We start from the raw sequence: 18,122 nt of genomic DNA on the forward strand, positions 1-18,122 counted from the left end.
ATTTTCATAAAATATAAACGTTTTTGTATATCTGACTGTGCTACTACATAAACTGCTTTAAACCCTTAAAGTTAAAACCGTCAAAATTATGTAAATCAATGTAACTCATCTGTACTGTAATGACGGTTTCCCACCACTGTTTTTATTTATTGTGGTCGCCATGCTACTCAGTTTCCATGGTTTCATGATTCGCATAGCGGAAGAATATTCTGGGTTGAAAAGTCCTAACTTTCTATCCGGCTTGTTTGGGAATTACCCCACCCCTCCACTCTCAGGGCTGGATTTTCCCCACCCCTCCACTCTCAGGGCTGGATTTACTCGATTTATGTAAAAGTAAAACCAAACGGCTGAGGAAGTGCGCTTCCGTTCGCTTTTCCAGCCCCCAGTACTGAGGGTACAGGTCTCACGACAGGATTGGTCGAATTAGCTGTCATATATGTTAGGTGACAGTTTTATTGGTGACAGTCGACAGAGTGGGCGTGGAGCTGTCTGTGGGGCGGGACCTTAGGGTCGTGTACAGGAAAAGAAAGGGAGGACATTTGAAAGGAAAAAAAGGTAAATACTCACACAGACGGTTTCTGTGTTCTTCAGACGTTTTTGGTTAATTTCTTACGACACCAGAAAACAATCCTGACTATAATGTCTTTGAAAAAAAACAGTTGTTTTTTTCCTGACTTCTGAAATGTAGCTAGCAAGTACGATAGTTAGCCAGTAAGCTAATGACGGAAACGGTCGAACAATTGAAGAAAGCTTGTTGGGTCGGAGTGTGTCGATGAGTTTAAACTGAGTTTAAACGGTGCTTCTGAAGCTTTTACTTCATTTGAAGCCGTAAAACAGGCACAGTGTTCCATGTAAACCAAGCGCGCACAAACTAATGAGCTTTTAGGATGGTTTTCAGATGGCCTCATTAGTGAATCATGTTTAGCAAGCCGGCTACCTAGCGTTAGCACTCTCGCGCTAGTCCAGCGGCCGGTTACGCCGCGCGCGCGGGCTGGCGGGCGTTAGGGCTGGCTCGCGCACACCGGCGTTGATACGTTTGACGGAGATTTGCTGCGGTTTGTGCGGCGCATTGACTTTCTGCTAATGTTAGTTGTGAGGCACTGTGCTAAATAAGTGCGATCCTGTTAAAGTGAATAAAATTAATCTATCTCATAACATTCAACGTTAGGGCTCGTGTTAAAGATGGGTTTGGAACAGCTTCACTACCAGATCATCTAACAGGCCCATTATAGAGTAGCAGCTCAAGAAAAGAAACAACCAAGGCTTTTGTTAAATTGAGGCTCGTGTTTTATTTAAGTTATGTGCTGTTCTGAAAGGGTTTACAAATATTCCAGTTTTCTTGGTCCCGATGAAATAAAAGTTTTTAGCGTGCATCTTTACCGTGTTGTTCATGTGATTTATTGTCATCTGGAATTTACAGTGTACAGCATTTAAGATTAGCCAGGCTTTCGGATTTAGGTATCGTTTTCCACCTTATTTGTAGATGGCTGCGATTCGTAAGAAGCTTGTGATCGTTGGGGACGGAGCGTGTGGAAAGACGTGTCTGCTCATCGTCTTCAGTAAAGACCAGTTTCCAGAGGTCTACGTACCTACAGTATTCGAGAACTACGTTGCGGATATAGAGGTAGACGGTAAACAGGTATGTACATCACCCTGTCATCTACCCGTCATGTCAACATCTAGTACTCCGGTAATTAATTGTAATTAATGTGGATATGAAATGCTATTCAATTAATTAATCAGACTGAGTAATAGAGCAGCTCCCAGCTCATGTGAGTTTATTTCAGAATCAGACATCTTACTTAAGTTTTTGACTACATTACAAACACATCTTCTCTACGTGCCACCCTCTTCTATTTTATAGTATTGTTAGACTGCTGTGCTGTGAAGTTTGTATTAGACAGTGTTATAATGTACTCTGCTGTGATAGACTTAGCTGTATTGTACTCTGCTATGCTATCCTGTGCTATACTGTACTCTGCTATGTTAGCCTGTGCTATACTGTGCTCTGTTGTTTTAGCCTGCTCTATACTTTGCTCTCCTGTTGGCCTCAGGTGGAGCTGGCACTTTGGGACACGGCAGGCCAGGAGGATTATGACAGACTAAGGCCCCTGTCTTACCCAGACACTGATGTCATCCTCATGTGCTTTTCTATAGACAGCCCAGACAGCTTGGGTGAGCCTGCACTCACTATGGGGGTTTCACAAGATAACAGTCTTAATGAGATAACAGGCTTGGTTTCCCAGTCAAGACACACACACACACATACACACACACACACACACACACACACACACATACATACATATATACACACATATATAATATAAAAAGTGCCATGTCAAATTCAAACTAATGTTTGTAGAATGTTCTTCGTGAGGAACATTTCATGGAACTTGGTGTAGTTATGAACAGAACAACTGTTTGATTTGGTTTGTTTTGTTTTTACCCTTGTCTTTACTGTACTGCGTGTGGGTTTCGGTGTTCACAGAGAACATCCCAGAGAAGTGGACACCTGAGGTGAAGCACTTCTGCCCCAATGTCCCCATCATCCTGGTGGGCAACAAAAAGGATCTTCGCAACGACGAGCACACCCGACGGGAGCTGGCCAAGATGAAGCAGGTGTCACATGTACATTCCAGACACTAGGTGGCACTACTGTTTTTGACTTAGGACATTCAACAGTTTTCCTGCAATCTTAATGTCCTTGATGCATTTTAAAAAGTCTCCAGTCTGTAAGTCTGGACAAATGCAGGTGTGAAGAATTACTTAAAGCTCTTATGGGTTTTATTCTTCATTTCTGTAAACAGGAACCTGTTAAAGGCGAGGAAGGGAGAGACATGGCCAATCGCATCAATGCCTCAGGTTACCTGGAGTGCTCTGCCAAAACTAAGGAGGGTGTGAGGGAAGTGTTTGAGATGGCCACCAGGGCGGCGCTGCAAGCCAAGAAGCGTAGCAAGAAGAACACCTGTGTTGTGCTCTAGAAGAGTGAGATCATGGGGATGGGGGTGAAGACCAAATGAGGCCACAGAGAGGGAGAGAAAGATGGGAGGGAGGGCGGGAGGGAACAGCGCCCCCTAGAGTTAGCTACACACTTGGGGACAGTGCAAGAGCCATTAAATAAAGTGGGCCAAAGGACCTAAAGATTGTGGGGAAGCAACAAAACAGGATTTAGACATTTTCCCATGTGACGCACTTGCAATCAGTGCAGTCTCAGGTCAGGAATAACCTAGTTTTTGGAGTTGTTGCAGCTGCTGGAGGAAACTGTGCGTGGCACAGAGACGCAGTGACTGCTGTTCGCCTGGCAGGGCAGTGTGGGTGTTTGACCTGTCCCATATTCCAGTCCTGAGATCAGCACAGAGGAAGAGAATTCACTGTCTGAATCCTAAACGACTCAGTTTCACATCATTTCCACTAGTCAGGGTGCAGAACGTGCTAACAAGCACCCTGCGGCGTGTGTGTGTGTGTCTGCCAGCCATTGGCTCAGGTTTTGTTTTGCTCCAGGACTTTGTCTTCACTGGCTTAAGATGATGTTTCTGTCTTCTGCATTCATCACCTCCAGCAGCAGACACACTAGCCGGCTTAGCTACTGGAATGGGCTCCTCACTGCCCCCTTCTGGCCATATGTTGACAGTACAGTCACTGGTTGCTAATCTTACTCTCACCTTCAATGAGCAATTTTATTTAAGTAGATCAAATACATCTTTGCCTTTTGCATATAAAATCTAAAGTAAAATGCATTGAATAGTAATGATACTAATTCTTTACTTTTGTCTTTTATATGCATGTTTATGCATTGTGATGTTCTTAAGAGAAGTTCAGGATGATTGGCACCATTCCAGATCAGAGTGTAACTGGAGATGAATCTTGAGGATGCAGCTCTGCCTATGGACTGTTAAGTCACTGTTTGGCTTTGGAGGCTGAATGCTGACCTAATGTTGCTCTAGGTAACAGAATTCCTGATTTGCTTTTTCTTTAATCTGGTCTGCCTGCCAAGATGGTAGCTGGTGTACAGAGATGGATTGTCTGTCTGAATCTGAGGAGAATCTCCCTATTGGGCTTTCTGTCGCCTGTTCTCGTCTGGGCTGTATGCTTTAAAAGTATATAGCTTACTGTGTGCTTTAAGGGTATGCAGTATTCTTTTTTCTTTTTTTTAATAGTATGCAATATACTGTTTGCTTTTACAGTATGCTGCATGCTTTAACACTTTGTGACATTCTACTGGCTTGTTCTCTCATTTATACTTTTTTAACCCTGCTATCTTAGAATTTAAATCTTAAAAGAAAAACAGCAAAGTAACATGATTTTCAGAGAGCCGTTTAATGCCATATTATAAAACAAGCAGTTTCTTATGAGAATCTGTGTTTAAGTCTAAGAAAAAAACCTTTGATGCACCAGTAATCTTTTTGTATACAAATGCATCTTTGGACTTCCACAAACTCATTTTAATGTACTGAGGGGAAAAAAATAAATTCTTATAGGGTAAATTCGTCGTGTGTTATTTATGACCCCAACTGAACATTATATTGTGGGAGCATCCACCTTGTGCTGGAGATCATCTGGAGGATCAGGGTGGAGCTAACGTATGAGCTCCAGGTGGAGGCAGATGGAGCTGTACACTGCGTCGTGCTGCAGATGGATGTCCTGGTCTCGCTGGCGTCAGGGCGCATGACTTTCACCCAAAGCAGTTAAGGGGCTGACGGAGCTATGGCCCTTGTCTGTAGTCTTATTTTTGTTACGTTTCTTTTTGTAGTTTTGGTGGTGTTGGACTTGGCCGACCCACTTGGCTATGAGCGAAGACCATCTTCCAGAGTTTACAAGGGTCTGTGCAGGCCAGCAACAAACTCCTGGTAGTAGGGCTCTGAAGTGGGTGACAGAAGAGGAAGGCAGTGATGTGGATGTGTTGGCTGTGCTTCAGTTCTAGACACTGTGCTTGTGTTATGGTGTGGACAGATACAGCATTATGTGTAGCAGGGCCAGGCACCACCAGAGATCTACAAATTTGTATGCAAGCCAGCACCAAAAGATCCCTGATCTAAGCACACCTCACTTATGCGTCAAAGGTACTAAAAGGAATTGCACTGGAATTACATTCTTCGGTGATTGGTAACCAGGGGCTGCCCAATAACGCAAAAAAGTACAGAAATAGTTGAATATGATGTGCTCTGCCTACCTGAGTCAGGCTCAATGACAGAGTGTCTGATGAGAAAATCCAACACCACCATGGCACAGTTGGGTTTAAACTCCTCACACACGAGCAGCTCCTTCACCTGCACACACGGGCCAAGCGGCTATAGCCAGGTCTACCTTTTTTCTGCACTTTGACCTTCTCAACATGGCAGCTGTAGACATTTTACCTTGTTGATGGGATAGAAGTAGAAGGCCTGCACCTCACCGTCGCCAATCTGAGGCCTGAAGTTTGTAGGCAGCTCCAAGTCAAACACAAACTGACACTCAGGGAAAACACCCTCCTCATCCTCATAAGTGTAGCTGGAGGAAGACCAGGAACCAAACACAACTGACCTCAGAACACTGAGGGATCTTCTAAAAATATCCTTAAAAGCATGCATTAGCCACAAACCATTAAAACTGTTTTCAGTCAGGTAGAACAACTTCTGGATTAAGCAAGTTTTTGTCCAAGAAAAAGGAAGATTCAGGTCATGCTGTTCTATCCCTGCCACCACGATGAGAACTGTCCTCTTGAAAACAAGAACAGGAAAGCATGAAGGTGTTGAAGTGGTTACCTGATGGTTCCCACAGGTCGCGCTTTCTCAGCTAGAGACTCAGGGATACAGGCCTCTTCCTGACACTCCTTCACCAGTGTGTGTTTAATGCTGCAGCCTGCCGCCAGACCCCCAGCTGCCTGCACACACCCACATCAGCAGAGCCCCATTTACCCTGCTAACCTCACTGGAGAAGAAGAAACTGGCAGGCTCTCCTGGTGCACATGAAGAGACTGGTCTAGGATAATCTGTTAAGCAACAGTGCTGTAGCCAATAGGCTGAACTATCAGTTATCACTATGAACTATCACTATTGTGTGACCAGGTAGGTATTTATGGAACTGATGTGACTACGGTTACCAGGTTGTCCAGTTTTCCAGGATATGTCTGCTTAGTGTTGGAACGTCGTGCTATCCACATGCTTAGATTTCCATCTCCATCCCGACTGTATCCGTTAATGTGGACACCATAGCGCTTAACTCCAAACACACCTGAATTAACACAGTGGCATTACACTCGGCACATACGGCTGCTGTGGGATTCAGACTTGTGCAATAGGTGAAAGGTATGAAGTGGGGGGGAGGGGTTATACGGAGGGATGGAGTGTGTGCGCGTGGGTGGACATGGTACGTGAATACTTGCTTGTTGCTGCTCTCTCCATGTGCATCAGGGGACTATCGCAGTACCTTGCCATCACTGCATATTTCTACAGGAGAGAAAACCCCTGATTTACCAGACAGTAACATCAGAAAGGTCCTTCTCAGCAGTGTCAGCATGAACACATTTTACAGCACCAATGTCCTCAACACTCTGTGGGTCCTCCTGAGCAAGGTAATCTTAGGTACACCTCGACTACTTGTCCCAGGTGTAGACTACTAGTAACTGGAGCAAAACTGCGAATCCCACTGCTGGAGATCCAACACTAAGCATACGATCGCATGCAATGCAACAGAGCGTCATTTAAAGGTTTATCCACAGACCTCGTCACAAACCTGCTTCACCGAAATGCGCCTTTAAACGACATTCCCACCTCGCTCCTCCAGCCCCTGAGACAGGTCAGACAACCATGCTCCCTCAGCTCCTGCAGCGCAGCGCCCACTGCCTCCGACCTCTTCTCGCAGGAGTCCAGATCAGCCGCGAGCGCAACGGCGCCGCCGCGTGCGCAGAAGACGTTAGGGAACCGGGCCAGGATGCACGCTACGCCGGGGGTGACCCATCCCACGTGCTCCCCTGCGACCTCAAACCGCAGACATGTTTCTAAACTGGATCCTGTAGGAGACGCGAATCGGTTTTGTTTGTTGGCAGCTAAAAGCGGACACCGTTTGGAAAAATCACTTCCCTATAGCATGTTATCTTACATCCGGATTGCGCTAAACCACGAACCCACCTGGTAAATGAAAGTTGTTCATTCGAAGCAAAAGTTGTAGCATTTTTTCAGACCATGATGCCATCATGGGGGCCGTGGTGGTCCTCGTATCAGGATAATCTGTGACGGAGTGAAAAGTTTATTTTCTAGCTGTGAAGACTCTTAATTTATGGTAGACGCCATTTTGACAGTCGAGCATGCCGGTTGGCTCAAATTCAGAAATTGAAAATACATTTGCAGTGACCTCCATGACCACCAGGTGGCGATAATATTCAGACGTGAAATAGCTTCAGTATCAGGAAGTATATGAGTAGTGTCTCTCTCTCTCTCTCTCTCTCTCTCTCTCTCTCTCTCTCTCTCTCTCTCTCTGTATATAGAGACTACTGTATACTAACACACAGAGGCTGAGTGTGATCCCTCATCTGCCCATAATCAGCCCAACATGAGAAGTCTTGTGTCTGCAGTAAAGCCAGTCACTCTGGTTGTGTACAGACAGAACAGATATAGACACACCAGGGACAGACACACTAGGGACAGATACACCAGGGATAGACACATTAGGTACAGAAACACTAGGTACAGACACAACAGATATAGACATACTAGGGACAGACACACCATATATAAACAAAACAGATATAGACACACCAGGGACAGACACACCATGGATAGACACACCAGATATAAACACAATAGATATAGACACAACAGATATACACACAACAGATATAGACAATCCAGGGACAGACCTACCAGATATAAACACAACAGATATAGACACACTAGGGACAGACCCACCAGATATAAACACAACAGATATAGACACTCCAGGGACAGACAAACCAGATATAAACAACAGATATAGACACACTAGGGACAGACCCACCAGATATAAACACAACAGATATAGACACTCCAGGGACAGACAAACCAGATATAAACAACAGATATAGACACACTAGGGACAGACCCACCAGATATAAACACAACAGATATAGACACACCAGGGACAGAAACATTCGGTAGAGACACATCAAGTATAGACACAACAGATATAGACACACCAGGGACAGACACACCAAATATAAACACAATAGATATAGACACACTAGGGACAGACACACTAGGTACAGACACATTAAGTATAGACACAACAGATATAGACACACCGTGGACAGGCACACCAAGTATAGGCACAACAGATATAGACATACTAGGGACAGATCCACCAGACATAATCACAACATATATAGACAAACCAGGGACAGACACACCATGGACAGGCACACCAAGTATGGACACAACAGATATAGACATACTAGGGAAAGACACAACAGATATAGACACACCAGGGACAGACACACCAGGTACAGACACACCAGGTACAGACACACTAGTAACAGACACATTAGGTACAGACACATCAAGTATAGACACACTAGGGACAGACCCACCTGATCTAAACACAACAGATATAGACACACCAGGGACAAACACACCAGATACAGACACACTCGGTATGCAGCTTCATGGTGTAAGAGCCCCACACTGATCTGCAGTGCACACATGTATGCATTTATCAGGGTGTCGTCAGGCAGAGCAGATAGCTTCCAACATGTCTAGCTCTGCTGCGTGTGTGTCTTGGAGCCAGTCAACACTGATTCTCAGCAACTCATGAACAAAATGAACTAACTGTTCTGTTTGGTGTCAAGGGTGAGTTGAGGTCATCTACTCATAACTTTAGAGCAGAACTCACATTTATGGAGCTTCAGTCTGGAGTCATTTGCCAAAACGTCACCTCACAACAGTGGATCTAAGTCACTAAATACCACTCAGTGCTGTCTGTCATATAATAGGTGCTAGGTGTAATTTTGCTCTAATCTGGCTCTCATGTTTAGAGTTTTGTTTTTAGACTATGTCAACATGTAAAATCATTAAACAGGAAGTTGTAGGAGAGGTAGGTATTTAGACATTTTAAATTATTTTTTTTTAATTTAAGGGTGCATTTTGGATTTTTATTTTGGAATGAATAACAGGACGTTGAGGGCACGTGGGGGAGTAACTAATTGCGCTTAGTGTCAGAAACACAAACACCATGTTAGTGTCAGAAACACAAACACCATGTTAGTGTCAGAAACACAGACACCATGTTAGTGTCAGAAACAAAACACACATTGTTAGTGTCAGAAACACAAACATCATGTTAGTGTTAGAAACACAAACACCATGTTTTTCATCTGTTTGGGAGAAGCTTCAATGTTTCAACAGATGTTTGCAAAAACAAATTCTATCATTCATTTACTGCAGCTTTTGAAACGATCCTTCTAATGACATGAACTTGAATCTTATACTCGAATAATTTAAACTTATAACTTTAACTTTACCCTCATGAAAACCATCAGGACGTGAGACACATGCTGGTGCAGCGTGACCGCTGCAGAGGTTGTAGGAGTTGCAGTGGTGGAGAATGTGGCTTCCCCAGGTGAGACGCATGGTCTGGTAGGGGGCTAAGGGACCAGGCATTTCCCAAGCGTGTGGTCTCCCTGATACAACACAAAGCAGCCTTTCAGTTTCACGGGTTTCTCTCCACCAGCCAGCCTGTCTGAGCCCGTGGTGAAGAGACACTTAAAGATGGGCTTTTCTTAGGTTCCAGTAAAGCTGAAGCACTCTAAAAATCAGCGGCCTGGCATCAGGATAAACACAGATGGCACAGATAAAGTTTTTCTTGTGGCCATCGTGCTAATAGCGGGTGGTTTGACTCCAGGTTGGAGGAGAGGTGGAGAAAGGTGGGGGGCACATGGTGGAGTTCTGAGGCAAATGAACGGACAGCTTTGTTGACTGTGTTTTCTCTTTCCACTCCCTCTCTCCCTCCTTCTCTCCCCTCTATCCATTTATCTCTGTCTGTCTCTCCTCTCTCGCCTTTTCTGTCGGTTCCTGAGGTGTGGAGGTGTGGAGGTGAGGTGGATTTGCACAGGCGGCGAGTATAAGAGCCTCTCAGAGCGTGAGCTGCACAGAACCCTGCAGACGCCTGGCTCTCTGGAGCAGTTGGCCCACGCTCAGCATGTACTGGCTTGCTGTGTGTCTCCTAGTGGCTGTGCCTCTGGCGGACGGCCACCAGACAGGCCAGAGGAGAGAGAAGCCGAAGAGTGGCTTTGTGGCTGCAGCAGGCGGATACAGCGCCTCCGTCCGTCCAGGTGGATACAGCGCCTCCGCCCGTCCAGGTGAGAGCTGTTTACATTTTCAGAGAAACAGTGTGACGCATGATGAGCCAGTTACTTTGGAATAAATGTTCCATTAGTATACTGTGTAACCATGAAAGCATTTATTTTATATCTGTGTGCGTGTGTGTGTGTGTGTGTGTGTATGTGTGTGTGTTTCAGTGCACCATGCGCCGTGCCTGGTAAATGGTATAGCTCTGTTTGAGGGAGCTGCCTGGTCTCCAGATCCCTGTAGTGTGTGCAGGTGTAGGAATGGAGCAGTTCACTGCCATGCAATAGCCTGCCCAGGTACAGGAGTTACACACATACACACACATATGCGCACATACACACAAGCACAAGCACATATGCATCCACACATACGAATAAACATTCATCACCTAACTTTTTGAAAGTCTCTCAAAGTCTCTCTGATTTCTTGTTTATAAAGAGTTTCACCATTAAGTTCCAGGTGGTATAGTAGTAAAAGTAATCCTAGTAGTAGTGGTGGTGGTGGTGGTATTAATAGTAGTGATAGTAATAATAGTGATAGCAGTAGTGATAGCAGTAGTAGTGGTGGTACTAATAGTAGTTGTAGTAATTGTAGTAACTTATTGCTCTTCCACTGTGTTACCAACTTGGAACACAGGACACAGATAACACACAGGACACAAAGCGCTAATTATATTGTCCCCCTCACCCTGCCGATTAGTCAGAGAGTAAAGAAACGTGTAATATTGCGAACTCTTGTAAAGAGTTTGTGCTGAGCAGGTCTACGTGTGAGGGCTGTGTCAGTTTGACACAGGTCAGAGGTGTAGAAACTACAGACACAGGATCCAAAGCTCCGTGCGCCCAGTGCTGTGGGAGGTGTGAATGTTCTCTTCTTTGTTCTGCTCAAGGAACTGTGCGTGCCAGCAGACCTGTGGTCCAGCAACAGAAACCGCCACAGGGAAAGGAGCCGAACAGCGCCAGCCAAGGGAAGCACAGTCCAGTGGGAGTGAAGCCACCCACGACAATGGGGGCAGTAACAGCAGCAGATGTACGTGCTGAATTTCCCAGCCCTAGTAGCCTCACTGAATCCAGTGCTTTCCGCTGTATCTGTACCTACTGTACACGTCGCCTGTGCGTTCAAATGTGCACGAACGTGTAAACAATGCTAACTGCTCAGTAAGAAACAGTCATTCACTGCTACTTTGAATATGTTCTGGTTCCTTTTGACTAGGCCTCATTTCTGTCTCGGGGGCTTCTCACGTACATCCCCGTGAGTTTAAACAAGTCTGCTCTTCTCACAGCGTCCATCTGCATTCCCGAAGAAGCAAGCACCACCACCGAAGAAGAGCCAGGAAGTTGCTGCCAAACCAGCCTGGCCAGACAGGAAGCACCATGTGGTCGGTGGAGTGAGGTTTATGGAAAGACGGCGATTTGACACTGATGACCATGACGACGATGATTACATGGATGACAACAGTGACATTGATGATGACGAGGATGATGATCGTACCATCCTAAACAGCCCCAGCAGGCAGTGGGGAGCTCTGTCTGCTAACAGACCACCAGCATATGCTGCTTCAAGGCCAGCATTACCTCCGCCTAAAAGACCTGTAACTCCTCCCACTAGGCAGTACGTAGCCCCACCTGCTGGGCAGCCTGCAGCGAGCCAGCGAGGAAGTGGACAACGCGTTATACACCCCTACCCTCACATGGCGTCTCTCCCAACTGGCTGTCTGATGTCCCAGTCCCTCATCGCTTGTGGCAGCACAGGGCTGAGTCACCTGCCCCTGCTGAAGGACCCGGGCATCAGGGCACTCTACCTGGCAGGTGAGCTGGTGCACCTGTAGACTCGGGTTATAGGACGTGTTAGAGAACAGGTGGAGATGAGTATCCATTTTGTGAACAGGTGAGTGTGTGTGGTTGTGTGTGTGTGTGTCTGTGTGTGAGTGTGTGTATGTGTCCAGTATGTAAACGTGTGTGTGTGTGTGTGTGTGTGTCCAGTATGCAAACGTGTGTGTGTGTGTGTGTGTGTGTATGTATGTATGTGTCTACTTTGTGAACAGGTGTAGGACAGGAGACTTACAGCAGACATTACATTCTAATTCACTCTATTGATTCCTATTAGGGTCATGCTCCAAACTAAACCCACCGTACACCAAACTAACCAAACCAAACACCAAACCAACCAAACCAAACTAACCCCACCAAACTAACCCCAACAAACACCTAACCCCATCAAACAACAAACTAACCCCAACAAACTAACCCAATCAAGCACCAAACTAACCCCACCAAACACCAAACTAACCACACCAAACTAGCCCCAACAAACTAACCCCAGCAAACACCAAACCCCATCAAACAACAAACTAACCCCAACAAACTAACCCAATCAAGCACCAAACTAACCCCACCAAACACCAAACTAACCACACCAAACTAGCCCCAACAAACTAACCCCAGCAAACACCAAACTAACCACACCAAACTAACTCAATCAAGCACCAAACTAACCCCACTAAACTAATCCCACCAAACTAACCCCAACAAATTAACCCAATCAAACACCAAACTAACCACACCAAACTGACCACACTGAACACCAAACTGACTAGTTCTTTAACAGTGAGATTATTCATGTTTTTTTCTGTCATAGATAATAAGATCAGTAAAATCCCCACATGGGCTCTGGCTGGCCTGCCCAACCTGGAGTGGCTGGACCTGAGCAAAAACCAACTGAATGACGCGTCTCTGGGTGTAGATGTGTTCCGGGTGAGTTGCTCGGCGAGGAGATGGTGCTGACAGGTGCCTGGGTGGACTGAGTGATCTGCTGTTCTGGAGGGCTGTGATGAGGGACTTGAGACCTGGAGCTTTGTGAAATCTGTTCCTGATGGTAGCAGGCACCTGCAGGGTCTTCTCTCCCACAGACTGTTTATGTCAGCTGGGGTGAATCTCACCTTGGTGCTGCACTGAGCAGGAGAAACGTTCCAGTCAACAGTCACACTGCGGCCAAACCGAGTGCATAGTGTTCATGAGCTTTGCTGCTTGGCACCTTTGCGTGAGGATCCTCTCCAGTCAAATATTGCATCAGTGAGACTCCGTGTCCTGGGGCTGGCGTCCAGAGTCCTCCACGGCTCAGTGGGAGGACAATTACTGCATCGCGCAGGATGGCTACTACATGACTCATGATTTTGGAATGTGGTGTAGAGCTTCGACACAGGAGTTCAACTGGCTAAGGGCCAGGCTTGTGTTTGACCTACAGGGGGCGCTAAACAGGGGGTGCTAAGAGTCTGTCTCTCAGCAGAGCCTCAGTCTGTAGTGTTAAGAGTCGGTCTCCTGGACAAACTGTCTTTATGGCTTGTACTGTTGCAGAATCTGACCAAACTGCGGAGGTTGAATCTGGATGGAAACAACCTGACCAAAATCCCACCGCTTCCCCTCTCACTGCTGGAGCTCAAGATCAACGACAACAAACTGAGTGGACTAACCCCACACACCTTTAAGGGTACACATGCAGACATATGCAAATATGCACACGCACACACACAGACACACACACACTATCACAAAACACATACACACACAAACGCCATCACAACACACACATATACACACACTGGCGGGTGTGATGAGCACAGTGTATGATGAGCAGAGTGGCATATGAGAAACTGTGTTTGTTTGCAGGTCTGTTTCAGCTGCTCACTCTGGAGCTGGAGGACAATCACTTTCATGACGGGAACGTCTCTCCGCTGGCCTTCCGCACGCTGGGAAAACTCATCTATCTGAGGCTGGATGATAACGACTTCCGAGCCATTCCCTCCGGATTACCGGCCTCACTGCAGGTCTCACGTACAGTCGCCTGCCTTCACACTGCACCTCTACTCAGCACTGCATATTAGCATATGACTGAAGTAATTAGTGCAGAACTATAATCTCTCTTCATCACCTCTCCCACTTCCCCACTCCTGTCCTGTGTGTGTGTGTGTGTGTGTGTACAGGAGCTTCACCTCTCTGATAACAGGATTGAGGTTGTGCATGCTGGACTCCTCAATAAGACAGTGAACTTGAGAGTCTTGAACCTCAGCCATAACAAAATACGAGAAGACCGCATTGCACCCAGAGCCTGGATACACTTACGGTGAGTTGAGAAGGAGGAAATGAATCCAGTGAGTAGGAGCTGAGCATGAATGAATCCAGTGAGTAGGAGCGGAGTATGCTGAAGGGGAATTATGTGAGTATCCACCTACACTCAGACCACATGCCTGGTCTTATATTTTTTAACCACGTATCTGGTCCTATATTTTTTAATCATCATTAAATCATCACCTGTCATTCTCACAGCTGCCGCTTAGGTAAAGGGAATCTGACATGAGTGACATTATTTAACTACCACTGATTACACAGTTCTATGCTAAAGTGCCATCTTGTGGACAGAATTAGTAGCGCATCTTGGTATCTTCACAACTTCTCGCTACGGAAATGGAGAGCTGTTCTATAGTGCTTCTGTAGCGACATGGTTGCAGACTCAGTGAGTCATGTCTGGTTCTGTTTTGTTGGGCAGTAAACTGGAGTCGTTGGATCTGTCCCACAACAAACTGGTGCATGTACCTTCGTTCCTACCAGCGGGCCTTCGTCAGCTCACGCTGCATCATAATCAGATCGAGCGCATCCCCGCCTACGTGTTTGGCCACCTGCGGCCGGGACTCGACTCCCTCCACCTGTCCTACAACCGTCTGCGGGAGGATGGCATCAGCGAGATGTCCTTCCTGGGTTTGTACCACTCGCTCACAGAACTCCTACTGGATCACAACCGGCTCCAGGCCATCCCGCGCGGGATCCTACAGCTCCAGACCCTTCAGGTCCTCCACCTCAACCACAACTACATCAAGTAAGTGTACTCTACATCCTAACTACAAATACATCAGGTAAACACCATCAGGTAAGTGTGTTTCCGGTCTCTGTTTTAGACCTTGTGCTGAGAGTGTTGGGTTGGTGTTTAGGTTCTGTTTTAGACCTTGTGCTGAGAGTGTTGGGTTGGTGATTAGGTTCTGTTTTAGACCTTGTGCTGAGAGTGTTGGGTTGGTGTTTAATGTCTCTGTTTTAGACCTCATGCTGAGAGTGTTGGGTTGGTGTTTAGGGTCTGCTGTGTCTCTCCCTACAGCTCTGTGTCCATGAATGCCCTGTGTGACACTACCGCTCGTGAAGATTCACCCCTGCTCTCTGTTCATCTGGAGAACAACCTGATTGATCGGCGTTTGGTCCCACCCACAGCACTCTCCTGCATCAGGAACTACCACAGCGTCCTGCTGCGTCCTCAAAGACACGAACAAATTTACTAGTAAAACCTACACATGCCCACAGATACACACACCGGGGCGCACACACTCCCACACCCACACCCACCAAACCCCACCATCAGTTTCTGTTACATAATGATGCAATTCAGATGGTGTCAGTGATGCAGTAATATTTTAGTCACCCAGTACTTCAGGTGTATGAAATAAGGGTTTCTATGTACTCATGGAAACTACCCATAACTTTTAAACTGTTTAGTTGCTTCCTGGCTTCGGACCATTCCTATGATTGTTCTAGGACACAACCTGATCGTACTGTCTAGATTTATTTCGTTTGAGTCTAACACATGCTTTTATTTGGTTATTACTGTAGCTTTTTAATCAATCCAGATATAAATATACTGTATATTACAGGGATGTTCTACTTGGTCCTTGTTCAGACATTTTTTACAGGGTTTATGACTACTGCAGTCCCTCGGTAGAGCTTTAATATTTATCTCGTTATCAAATGCATTTAGGTTACACCACACGCCTTTTTATATTTAATAATGGAGTATATTTGCATGTTGCTGAAGAATTGTTCTTAAAATGACAGTTTCATTGTTTATAATGTTGTGCGATGTCATTGGCAACAATGGACTTACTGTGCCAATAAACAGTTTAGCACGAAAGGCTCATATTCTGCCCATCTTATCTCGTGTGTACGGTGATAAACGTGACTGGTGTACCATTTAAACATCTGAACATCTAAATATCTCTTACGGCCTTTCACGGTTTTCCACTGCTTTCAACAGTTGTCTGAGAATACGCCCTTCATTTGATCTAACACAATAGCTCACCTTATTTTTAAAATCTCAAGCCATACAGCCAGCTACGCTTAAAATAAGATGAATGGTGTTTCACAGTGAAAATGATACGCTCGTCTTTTTCTGGGCGCCTCGACCGCAGACTTGATTACATTGTTGTCTGTGTCCTCCGTGCTAGTGTGCGCGGGGATGACTTACCAAAGCGAGCAGGTTATGTGTATACTTTATCCTTAATACACGCTGTGATAAATAACAACTTCATTATCACCTGATTGTTGATTTTCATTAATAATTATGTAAGTGTCCTATAGGCTGAACGCGTGAGTTATTAAATGTTTGCCATATTTTCAGTACCATGCATAAGCCAAAGGTGCTCGTGGCTGCGCGGGACGTTGTGTGGCTGTGAATGTGTGCGACATGGACGTGCACCCCACACCCGTTAGGGTCTGTTATTCTGAAACGTTGACACTGTATCACCTCTGTTCGTACTACGTCTGAACCCGTCACCAGTCTGGAGAGTTATTTTAAATGCTGGGAACACGTCCAATAGGCTCTTCGGATTTATTTAAAGCTAACCACGGCTATTAATGTAATTAAACCAACAGACAGACAAACAAATTCTAACGTAAACGTCTTTTCATTGAGGAATATGTTGGCTTATTTTGGAAAAAGATTACCGGCATTTTTATCACGTGCATTCGGGGCCAGGCGGACCGACGGGTGCATCTGGATCTGAAAATGCAGCGCGTGCCTACGGCGCGTGGGCAGCACTGCTCGCTGCTCCCGTTTTCGTGACGCTGCAGCGGGCGCTGGCAGCCTCGCGCGCTCTGGGCCGTTTTCCTCTTTAAGTGGTGACGCAGTGCCACAGAAGCGTTTATTTTCGACTTCACTGCAGGCTTTTCTCCCGGACCCGCGTTCACAGCGCTGCTTTGCATCGATTCGCCGGGGCGTGGAGTAGGGTTAAATTCTATTTTACGGTCAGGATTATATTATATTAGGGTTAAGGTTGCATTACGGTCAAGACTTGTAGTGTGGACAGCGCATCCCTTATAAACCATTGCACCTTAAGGCAAGGAAAGTTTAATTTTGTGCACATTTCATGCAAGTAATTGTGCTACATAGACAAGAATACAAGCATACGGAGCTTAAAGTGGTCAAATTAATCAAACAAAAAATTACAAAATAAGTAAGGATAAAAGGAAATAATTTTAATAAATTCACAGTAACCTAAAACACAAATTTAATCAAACGCAAAGATGACCACAGGTGTCTTCAGTCTGTATTTAAAAGTGGTAAATATTTGGGCCCTTCTGAGTTCCTCTTGGTGCTGGGTTAGGGTTAGGGTTTAGATGTTAGGGGTTAGGGTTAGGGTTTAGAGGTAAGGAGGCCACTGCGATGGTCCTGCCTGCTGGACAAGTCTGCCTAGATCTGGTCTGGCCTTGAAATCTCTATATTTAGCTGTATTTTTGAGACTGTGGAATATGATGTCACAGTCGGCCCCTCCCTGGCATCTCTGTTCCCTTGGTTACCTGTCTCGTCTCTGTTCCCTTGGTTACTTTCTTGTGTCTTTGCTTTGGTTCCTGGTTTTTGTCCCTCGTTTCAAGTCTCCACCCTCTATTAGGTCCAGCTGCTCCTTGTTTGAATCCTGTTTAGTCCTGTATTTAAACCCTGTGTTTCCCAGGTTATGTTGTTGGTCATTTGTCCTAGTATCTGTTGTGTGCACTAAGCCCATACTCTGTGCTAGCT

At 45.8% G+C, this 18,122-nt stretch overlaps 3 protein-coding genes across 3 annotated transcripts; 2 read left to right on the top strand and 1 right to left on the bottom strand.

Annotated features, from left to right (window-relative positions):
* The first annotated feature begins 401 nt into the window (after positions 1-401).
* rhoaa (ras homolog gene family, member Aa) lies at positions 402-4,487 on the top strand. The gene is made up of 5 exons (XM_027025869.3): positions 402-555; positions 1,484-1,639; positions 2,055-2,175; positions 2,492-2,622; positions 2,811-4,487. Exons 2-5 carry the CDS (start codon positions 1,484-1,486, stop codon positions 2,982-2,984), a joined length of 582 nt encoding a protein of 193 aa, XP_026881670.2. The 5' UTR covers positions 402-555; the 3' UTR covers positions 2,985-4,487.
* Positions 4,302-7,311, bottom strand: tpk2 (thiamin pyrophosphokinase 2). The gene is made up of 8 exons (XM_027025864.3): positions 7,110-7,311; positions 6,753-6,991; positions 6,365-6,428; positions 6,083-6,213; positions 5,745-5,863; positions 5,358-5,490; positions 5,174-5,270; positions 4,302-4,861 (listed from the first exon to the last, which is right to left on the bottom strand). Exons 1-8 carry the CDS (start codon positions 7,174-7,176, stop codon positions 4,815-4,817), a joined length of 897 nt encoding a protein of 298 aa, XP_026881665.2. The 5' UTR covers positions 7,177-7,311; the 3' UTR covers positions 4,302-4,814.
* Positions 7,312-7,447: 136 nt separating this feature from the next.
* On the top strand, positions 7,448-16,241 carry si:dkey-6n6.1 (extracellular matrix protein 2). Its single transcript, XM_081708015.1, has 10 exons — positions 7,448-10,309; positions 10,469-10,594; positions 11,185-11,324; positions 11,578-12,103; positions 12,933-13,048; positions 13,649-13,781; positions 13,961-14,118; positions 14,275-14,414; positions 14,838-15,164; positions 15,438-16,241. The coding sequence occupies exons 1-10, from the start codon at positions 10,150-10,152 to the stop codon at positions 15,613-15,615; spliced, it is 2,004 nt and encodes a 667-aa protein (XP_081564141.1). The 5' UTR covers positions 7,448-10,149; the 3' UTR covers positions 15,616-16,241.
* Positions 16,242-18,122: the final 1,881 nt, after the last annotated feature.

The sequence above is a fragment of the Electrophorus electricus genome, chromosome 25 (assembly GCF_041902795.1).
Source record: "Electrophorus electricus isolate QZ-2024a chromosome 25, ASM4190279v1, whole genome shotgun sequence".
NCBI lineage: Eukaryota > Metazoa > Chordata > Actinopteri > Gymnotiformes > Gymnotidae > Electrophorus > Electrophorus electricus.